General features: G+C 47.5%; 1 protein-coding gene across 1 annotated transcript in view; it reads left to right on the top strand.

The window, feature by feature from the left end:
* Positions 1–6: 6 nt before the first annotated feature.
* Positions 7–9337, top strand: part of CNOT1 (CCR4-NOT transcription complex subunit 1) — a 26247-nt gene continuing 16916 nt past the window's right edge. The window contains exons 1-15 of the mRNA XM_089678916.1: positions 7–216; positions 2191–2269; positions 2362–2601; positions 2709–2849; positions 3281–3460; positions 3538–3654; positions 4129–4239; positions 4320–4397; positions 4480–4732; positions 5376–5506; positions 5611–5907; positions 5983–6123; positions 7321–7425; positions 7620–7739; positions 7829–8023. Coding sequence (XP_089535042.1) covers positions 110–216; positions 2191–2269; positions 2362–2601; positions 2709–2849; positions 3281–3460; positions 3538–3654; positions 4129–4239; positions 4320–4397; positions 4480–4732; positions 5376–5506; positions 5611–5907; positions 5983–6123; positions 7321–7425; positions 7620–7739; positions 7829–8023 — 2295 coding nt within the window. The 5' untranslated portion in view covers positions 7–109. The remainder of the gene's footprint in view (positions 217–2190; positions 2270–2361; positions 2602–2708; positions 2850–3280; positions 3461–3537; positions 3655–4128; positions 4240–4319; positions 4398–4479; positions 4733–5375; positions 5507–5610; positions 5908–5982; positions 6124–7320; positions 7426–7619; positions 7740–7828; positions 8024–9337) is intronic.

Below are 9337 nucleotides of genomic sequence, written 5' to 3'. Positions count from 1 at the left end.
GCGCAATTTGTTTGAAGAGTATCGTTTTTTCCCTCAGTACCCAGACAAGGAGTTACATATTACCGCCTGTTTGTTTGGTGGCATCATTGAAAAAGGACTAGTCACGTACATGGCTCTAGGACTGGCACTGCGCTATGTACTGGAAGCACTGCGCAAACCTTATGGATCCAAAATGTATTTCTTTGGCATCGCTGCACTAGATAGGTTCAAAAACAGGTATGTCCGTATCCTGTGCCATGGGTGGCAGGGAAATTTCTGTTGTGTTTTCAGCACAGCACGGAGTGACGACAGAAGTGGTGGGCAGATGATATGGAAGGGTGAAAAGCTGTGTGATTCTCATATCCAGTCGACTGCAGGAATCCTCATTGTATATTCATTTGCTGCTAAATTGGCCAATGAAATAATGCATTGAAAAAATTAGGTGCCCTTTCGCCCAGTCACGCACATGTAAATTGTGTGGCCACACCTCCTTCTTAGCCTTGAAGTAGGACTATAGGCAAAACTTTTTATTTTATTTTTTTCCACATTTTGGGTAGAGTAAGGGGGGGTCATAATCCCTGTCAGTTTTTAGTTTTCTCTGTGTGTCCCACTGGGGAGAATTCCCTTCACTTCCTTTCCCGTACCCAGATTGGGAAGTGGGAGGAAATCTCTGCAAATTAAGGAATTCCCCAGGGGACCCTCTGATCACCAAAACTAGTGTGTGTACCCATTGGAAGATTTCCCCTCTTACATTTCTGGGGGCAACCCAAAATATGGGATTTTCTTGCACTTTGAAAGATAATGGTAAACAGGAAAAATAGAGGGTGAATCTCTATAACAGACGCCCAGACAGGTGCTAAAAACCTGATTTAATGTTTTAATCCATCTGTATCCATAAAAAGTTTTGTTTTTTTAGTTTTTATTATTACAGGTACTTGTATTGCACGGTCATTTTATGCGGCGCTTTACATATATATTGTACATTCACATCAGTCCCTAACCCTCAAGGGGCGTACAATCTAAAGGTCCCTAACTTACATTCATACATACACATACTAGGGCCAATTTAGATAGGAGCCAATTCACCTACCAGCATGTCTTTGGAGTGTGGGAGGAAACCAGAGTACCTGGAGGAAACCCACACGGCACAGTGAGAACATGCAAACTCCAGGCAGGTGGTGCCATGGTTAGGATTCGAACCAATGACCCTAGTACTGCCAGGCGGAAGTGCTAACCATTTAGCCACTGTGTACTTCAAAGGGTTAGTTCACCTTCACCAAAAATCTTCCAGGTAGGGATGCCTGTAGATGAAAACAAACTGCAGCTTAGACCAAACTTTGATAATAGCCTTCCTGTTGGTTTAGGCCATGTCTCTACCTCCCAAAGGCTGACTGAAAAACTCCCACAGATGGCATCATCCCATCCGGACGTTGCTAAGAAACACCGAGCTGTTACTGCTTTCCCCCGCAGTGATGGGGGGGAGGGGGCAGGCGATGGGGAGCTCATATAAAGGCATTTGAAGTGGCTGAGAATGTCTTAGCAGATGGTAGGATTGGATAATGCCATCTCTGAGAGATTTACAGTCAGGCTTCGGAAGGTATGTAAATGGCATACATTTATGGTAAGGGCATTGCTCAACTTTGGTTAAAGCTGCACAGTTTGTTTTTATCTACAGGCACCTATATCTGCATTGCAGTTTCTGTTGAACATCAACAAACCTTTTAACCCTATCAAAGGCTCCGCTCCCATGATGCAGTGGGGGTCATCCTGTGTTATGTTAACTAGTTTTCCATGCTACACACTTTAGCATCCTTCCCCTGCACTGATGTTGGTACATTTCTCACCCATCTGTCCCATAATTACAAGGAAAAATGGCTGTTGAAGTTCTGCTTCCTTGGTCATTTCCCTACATTTGGCCTGCTGATTGGACAATAAAGGAGCAGCAGACAGATGAGATTATCCATGTGCTTTTCCTCTGCCAGCATTTTCAGTTTTGGATAGATAGCATTTTGCAACACAGCCGATTTCTGATTGGCTCAGTGCTGCCACTCACTCTGTGTATGGGATCGCAGAAATCAAGAGGATCCAAGTATTTATACTGTCTGTAATGTGTTCCGTATGTTCTGTTTTTCCATGTTTGAATACAGCAGCATACTTAAAGGAGTTTGGTTTTAATGGCATTCAGCTTTAACTCTAGATGTATGGTTTTAGGTTGAAGGACTATCCTCAGTACTGTCAGCACTTGGCTTCCATCAGTCACTTTATTCAGTTTCCTCATCACTTGCAGGAGGTAAGTGGGATTTTTTTTTCCCTCCCACCTTCGAATATTCCTGTTCTGCTTCCCTGTCTTGCAAGACCAACATATGCTTCCTTCCTATTCAGTACATAGAGTACGGTCAGCAGTCCCGGGACCCTCCGGTCAAGATGCAGGGATCTATCACCACCCCAGGCAGTATTGCACTTTCACAGGCCCAGGCTCAGGCCCAAGCCCAGGCCCCTGCCAAAGCTCCTCTTCCTGGCCCCGTAAGCACCAATGCAGTTACCACATCTACCGCCACAACCTCAGCCAAAACAGTTACCATCACCAGACCCACTGGAGTCAGCTTCAAGAAGGATGTACCGGTAAGACTTCTGTTTTTGGTCAGTTAATCCTTGTGGGGGTGTCTGTGTCTTCTTCATCTTGGGGACATGGAAGACCCCTTACATCTCCTGTATTGTCCTCCCTTCAGCCGTCCATCAACACTACCAACATAGACACACTTCTAGTGGCTACTGACCAGACAGAGAGGATTGTGGAGCCACCTGAGAATGTGCAAGAGAAGATCGCCTTCATATTCAACAACCTGTCACAGTCCAACATGACACAGAAGGTGAGACCACAGGGGGCCTGGGAACCCTAATTATGTGATGATTGGCCTCCTGTGTATTCTGCAATGGATAAAGTCTGGCTTGCATGCTTTCTGATCAGATTCTGTAAACTCACTTGTGTTCATGTAGCATTTTATACATTTACTTTGACAATTGTTTAATGGTCTAAGCATGTGATTAGCTAGTTCTAAAAAAGGGAACATGATCCTGTACTGTGGATAGACCACTCTGAGCTATAGTGTGAGGGAACTCCCTCTTCTGACATGCTTACAATAGAAACCAAGCCAGTCAGATAGTTTGGACCCTTAAGGGGCCCTCTATAGAAGTTTCTATGTCTAGTGTGTTAGTGTCTGTAGTGTTGAGCTTGGTTGCAGTTAGTCTCTGTACATTCAGATGCTGCTTTTCTAATCTACCGACATTTGTAACTTGACAGGTGGAGGAGCTGAAGGAAACTGTGAAAGATGAGTTCATGCCTTGGGTGTCTCAATACCTGGTGATGAAGAGGGTGAGCATTGAGCTGAACTTTCACAGTCTGTACTCCAACTTCCTGGATGCTCTGAAGAATATGGAATTCAACAAGATGGTTCTGGCGGAGACCTACAGGAACATCAAGGTGTGGATCTCTCAAGGGCTTATTTAGCATCATACACTTGTTGGCTTTGTTAATAATGGCTGCACTCTCCCTGACAGGTGTTGTTAACGTCTGACAAAGCTGCTGCTAATTTCTCTGACCGCTCTCTGCTGAAGAACCTGGGCCACTGGCTGGGCATGATCACCTTGGCCAAGAATAAACCAATCCTGCACACGGTAAGGACTCTCAGAAGTGCCCATAGTGTTGGGCAAAGGGATGCCCCATCAGATGCGGTTGGCACCAGGGAATGTTGTATATGTCAAGGCCATTCATCTTGCCAGCTGCATTTATGACAGGTACTTGTATAGCACTGTCAATTTTATCACAGCGCTTTACTTATATATTGTACGTTTACATCAGTCCCTACCCTCAAGAAGCTTACAATCTAAAGTCCCTAACTAACATTCATACATACACGTACTAGGGCGAAATTTGACAGGATTGTTAACCTACCATCTTGTCTTTGGAGTGTGGGAGCACATGGGAGTACCCGGAGGAAATCCACGCAAGCACAGGGAGAACATGAAAACTCCAGGTAGATAGTGCCGTGGTTGGGATTTGAACCGATAACCCTAGTGCTGCTAGGTAGGAGTGTTAACCACTTAGCCACTGTGCTGCCCCATTAAGCCTGCATTGTGTTGAATTTCCAGGACCTGGATGTGAAGTCGCTGCTACTGGAGGCCTATGTAAAGGGACAGCAGGAGCTGCTGTACGTGGTGCCTTTCGTTGCTAAAGTCCTGGAGTCCAGTGTCAGGAGTGTGGTACGTGTTTGTCTCCTTCCACATTACATTGACCACACTGGTCTTTTTGCTGGTTACTGATGGCTTGTCTTTTTGTGCAGGTTTTTCGACCTCCAAATCCATGGACAATGGCAATTATGAATGTTTTGGCCGAGCTTCACCAAGAGCACGATTTGAAGGTCCGTTCTGTATTCATTGCTGTTTTTGGTCTGCTTTGTCCTTGTGAACTCCACTAATTTTATAATCCTTTCCATTCCTCAGCTTAATCTGAAGTTTGAGATTGAGGTTCTGTGTAAAAATTTAGCCATTGACATCAATGACTTGAAGCCAGGAAGTCTCCTTAAAGACAAGGACCGTTTAAAATCTCTGGATGAGCAGCTTTCTGCCCCAAAGAAAGATGTGAAACAGCCAGAGGAGCTGCCCAGTATGCCCAGTGCCAACGAGTATGCCATCCGCACGGCAGGCAAGCTGTGGGCTTCAGTTGAGAAACAGGAGTCTGACGCTGTCTTCACAGGTAAGATCTGTGTCAAAGGGGTTGGCCTGACCCTGTCTGTCCAAGGGGTTGGCCTGACCCTGTCTGTCCAAGGGGTTGGCCTGACCCTGTCTGTCCAAGGGGTTGGCCTGACCCTGTCTGTCCAAGGGGTTGGCCTGACCCTGTCTATCCAAGGGGTTGGCCTGACCCTGTCTGTCCAAGGGGTTGGCCTGACCCTGTCTGTCCAAGGGGTTGGCCTGACCCTGTCTGTCCAAGGGGTTGGCCTGACCCTGTCTGTCCAAGGGGTTGGCCTGACCCTGTCTGTCCAAGGGGTTGGCCTGACCCTGTCTGTCCAAGGGGTTGGCCTGACCCTACATGTGTGTCCAAGGGGTTGGCCTGACCCTACATGTGTGTCCAAGGGGTTGGCCTGACCCTACATGTGTGTCCAAGGGGTTGGCCTGACCCTACATGTGTGTCCAAGGGGTTGGCCTGACCCTACATGTGTGTCCAAGGGGTTGGCCTGACCCTACATGTGTGTCCAAGGGGTTGGCCTGACCTTACATGTGTGTCCAAGGGGTTGGCCTGACCTTACATGTGTGTCCAAGGGGTTGGCCTGACCTTACATGTGTGTCCAGGGATTGGCCTGTGTGTGAAAACTGCCTCATATGAATTATTTTCCCCTCAGCTACAGCAACAGCCCCGCCCCCCAGCGCCACCTGCGCTGCAACAGTTCCTCCACAGCCTCAGTACAGCTACCATGATATCCACGTCTATTCCCTTGCAGGGATTGCACCTCACATCACACTCAATCCAACAGTGAGTTACCAATCTGATAAACCTTTGCTGTGATTATCTCTGGTTTTATGACTGTAACCTTGTGTGATTTTTTTTTTTGTTTTTTTTTTAATTTTCTTCTGCAGATCCCTCTCTTCCAAACCCACCCCCACCTCAAGCAATATGTGCGGCAGGCCATTGAGCGGGCTGTGCAGGAGCTGGTACATCCTGTGGTTGACCGTTCCATTAAGATTGCTATGACCACCTGTGAGCAGATAGTGCGGAAGGACTTTGCGCTGGATTCAGAGGAGTCTCGGATGCGGGTGGCGGCTCACCACATGATGCGCAATCTAACTGCTGGCATGGCCATGATAACTTGCAGAGAGCCTCTGCTGATGAGTATCGCTACCAACCTGAAGACAAGCTTTGCCACTTCAATGCGGGTATGTTGAATGCCACAAATCTCCCGGGTAGGATATACCAGTCCAGGCTGTTTGACACTGTTCTTTTTCCTTCAGGCTGCCTCCCCCCAGCAGCGGGAAATGATGGAACAGGCCGCTGCTCAGGTTGCTCAGGATAATTGTGAGCTGGCTTGCTGCTTCATCCAGAAGACAGCAGTAGAGAAGGCAGGACCAGAAATGGACAAGAGGTTGGCAACGGTATGTACTGTCTCTACTGATCCTCTTTAGTAATCGGTCAGTGTGAGATGCTTCAGTCCTGGATTGGCGCATAATGTCAACATTCATGTGTGTCTAAGCTGGCTCTCTTGCAAAAATGTTTGCAAATGTTACAGCTGTAACCATAAGTAGGAGAAAATCCCCATCCACAGAGGAAATCACCAACCAGTGATTAAGGCGCAAAAGGGGGTCCCACCCAGTACTAGCAAGGTGTAACTAATAAAGTGACAAATGTAATGTGGCTGAAATGCTCCGCAGGTTTCATTACAAAAAAGTAGTAAATGCACATCGATTATGAGATCAGTGTTGCTGCTTTTATTATTTTTTGCAAAAGGTGGACCAAGTCAGGTAATCCCTCCCGCGTAGCTATTGTGTTCTCCTGGCGGGAAGTGGGGGGCGGGGGGGGAAGAACAAGGGGGGGGGGCACAGTAATTATTGCTAGCGGCTATACTTGCTGGCAATAATTGCATGTGCAATCTGTCACATCAATAATAGTATGTAAATTCTGACATGCTGGTTGCACCCAAGACACTACAGTCAGTCTGCTCATGGTCCCTCCCTACTGGACTGGCCGAGATTTGAACCCTCTGTGGCCAGCTGAAAGCAGAGCTCCAGTTAAATATATAATATAATATTTATTTTTTTACCCCCCACCCCCACTGCATGGATCAGCTGCACGTTTTTTCTAGTGGTGAGGGCTAAGCTCATACTCCCCTGACCTGCCAGTCCAGCAGTGCACTGTTCCTGTCTGTTGAGGGTGCTGACATCAGGGACAGTCCATTTACAAGACTGCTGGACTTCGGGGGGGAGGGATTGCGGGAGCCGAAATGACCAGTCTTGTGCGGGTAGGATTGGTGGGTCAGGTGAGTATATCTTTGATGTCCTCTCCCTAGAACAAAATGTACTTTTAACCTGTGCAGTGCCGGCACAGCCCCACTGCACAGGCAAAAAAAAAAATTCCCGGATTTCTGCCTTAAGCCTTTAAGACAAGTCATGATGACTTCTTATTCAGAGGCACAGAAAACACCTTGGGTTTTGGCTCTACCTACAGGAGGGGTAAGGCGCTAAAGTGGATAGAAGTATTCTTGAGTAGTTTTGACGTTTGACTTGTCTTTTGAGGAAAATAAGGATGCTTTTGTGTGTTTTTTGCCTCACAGAATAATGTTTTTATGTGTGTAGGAATTTGAATTACGGAAACATGCCAGGCAGGAGGGACGGCGCTATTGTGATCCTGTAGTACTGACCTACCAGGCGGAGCGGATGCCGGAGCAGATCCGACTAAAGGTAATGCAGTGTGAGAGCTGGTTCTTGTCTGATACAGTCAGGATTGTTGTCCCTGATATGTATGGTCAGGTCTGTTGTATACAGAGATGGATGTTCCCTGTGGACTGTGCAGCTGTGAATAGTTTGCCCTTGTCATGATAGTGACATATTCTGTAAATTTACATCGCTAACTCCTAGGCTTTATGTTCCCTCAGGTTGGAGGTGTGGACCCCAAACAGCTGGCTGTTTATGAGGAATTTGCACGCAATGTTCCTGGCTTCCTCCCCACGAATGACTTGACTCAGCCCACGGGATTCCTGGCGCAACCCATGAAGGTGCCACCATAGCACATTTAGCATTGCTCACCTATGGAGGTGGCTCCGCATTCTGTGGCTCATATTAACAACTGTGTGTTATGTTTCAGCAACAAGCCTGGGCCACAGACGACGTAGCGCAGATTTATGACAAGTGTATTGCTGAACTGGAGCAACATCTACATGCAATCCCACCCACACTTGCCATGAACCCTCAGTCTCAGGCCCTGCGAGGTCTGCTGGAAGCTGTGGCATTGGCCCGGAACACCAGGGATGCCATTGCTGCTCTGGGGCTGCTGCAAAAAGTGAGTGCCAACTTTCTATGGCATTATGGATAGATCTAGGACTTCTGAGAGTGGACTGTACAGATCACTAGGAGTATAGATCTGGGCTTTCCAAAGCAGTGTCTCCAAATTCTTTCTTTTTGCAACCATTTTAAAAGTATGCAGAATCCTGGGTCACTCAAGTCTAAAATGAAGGAAAGAGGAAAGATTACTTGAAACTTGAATTTCATGAAAATAACATTAGACCCCCCCCCCTCCCCCTTCCTCAATCACGCCACAGCTCCCAATTCTGAGAGTCCTCATCACACCAGGGGCCCACCAAGCACAAAGACTCTCGCATCACCTGAGAGCCCAACCTTTTTGGCCTCTGTGTCAAGAGAATGGGAGGTGGAGTACCTCTGGAGAAGGAGACTTTCAATCTTTTTTGAATGCTAGGCTGACTGTCAACCCCATAGCAATGAATGACACCCTGCATTGTGGCCATAGAGTCGTTGGTTGTTATGGTGCTGTCGGCTGGTCCACTTGTGCAGTGGAAACACATGGGCAATTTGGTTCCTGTGCTTGCAGCACCCCGTTTTGACTAACCTGGTTCAAAGGAGACTGCAGAGAGCACTATGTAAAAGGCACCATGGTTGTAGATCTGGGTCTTCTGAGGGGACGATTTAGGGCACTGTGGGTATACATCGAGGTTTTTAGAGGAGACTAGAGAGAGCACTGGGTGTATAGGTTTGGGTCTTCTGAGAGGGGACTGTAGAGAGAAATTTGAGTATAGATCTGGGTATTCTGAGACCAGGGAGTCAAACATGAATGGACATGCTACTTTTATCTTTCACGGTGAGGAATTTCTTTATTCTGTGAGGTAGCTGTGTAATGGGTGCAATATGTTTCTGGGACAGGAGCTGCAATACTTGTAAATCCCCACATTCCTTTCTAATTTAACACGGTACATTGTTCTGCTTTTTGGAGGCAATGGTGAGATTTCCCTGCAATACTTGTTGTCCCTGCCCCTCCCACAATGGGGAGATTTCCCTGCAATACTTGTTGTCCCTGCCCCTCCCACAATGCTGAGATTTCCCTGCAATACTTGGTGTCCCTGCCTCTCCCACAATGGTGAGGTTTCCCTGCAATACTTGGTGTCCCTGCCTCTCCCACAATGGTGAGATTTCCCTGCAATACTTGGTGTCTCTGTCCCTCCCACAATGGTGAGTTTTCCCTACAATGGGGAGGTGTCCCTGCCCCTCCCACAATGGGGAGGTGTCCCTGCCCCTCCCACAATGGGGAGGTGTCCCTGCCCCTCCCACAATGGGGAGGTGTCCCTGCCCCTCCCACAATGGG

Source organism: Staurois parvus, unplaced genomic scaffold (genome assembly GCF_062004578.1).
Source record: "Staurois parvus isolate SC_StPar_1 unplaced genomic scaffold, SC_StPar_1.0 ptg000211l, whole genome shotgun sequence".
In the NCBI taxonomy this organism is placed as follows: domain Eukaryota; kingdom Metazoa; phylum Chordata; class Amphibia; order Anura; family Ranidae; genus Staurois; species Staurois parvus.
Note: the sequence above shows the minus strand (reverse complement) of the source record. Positions and strands in the feature narration are given on the sequence as shown.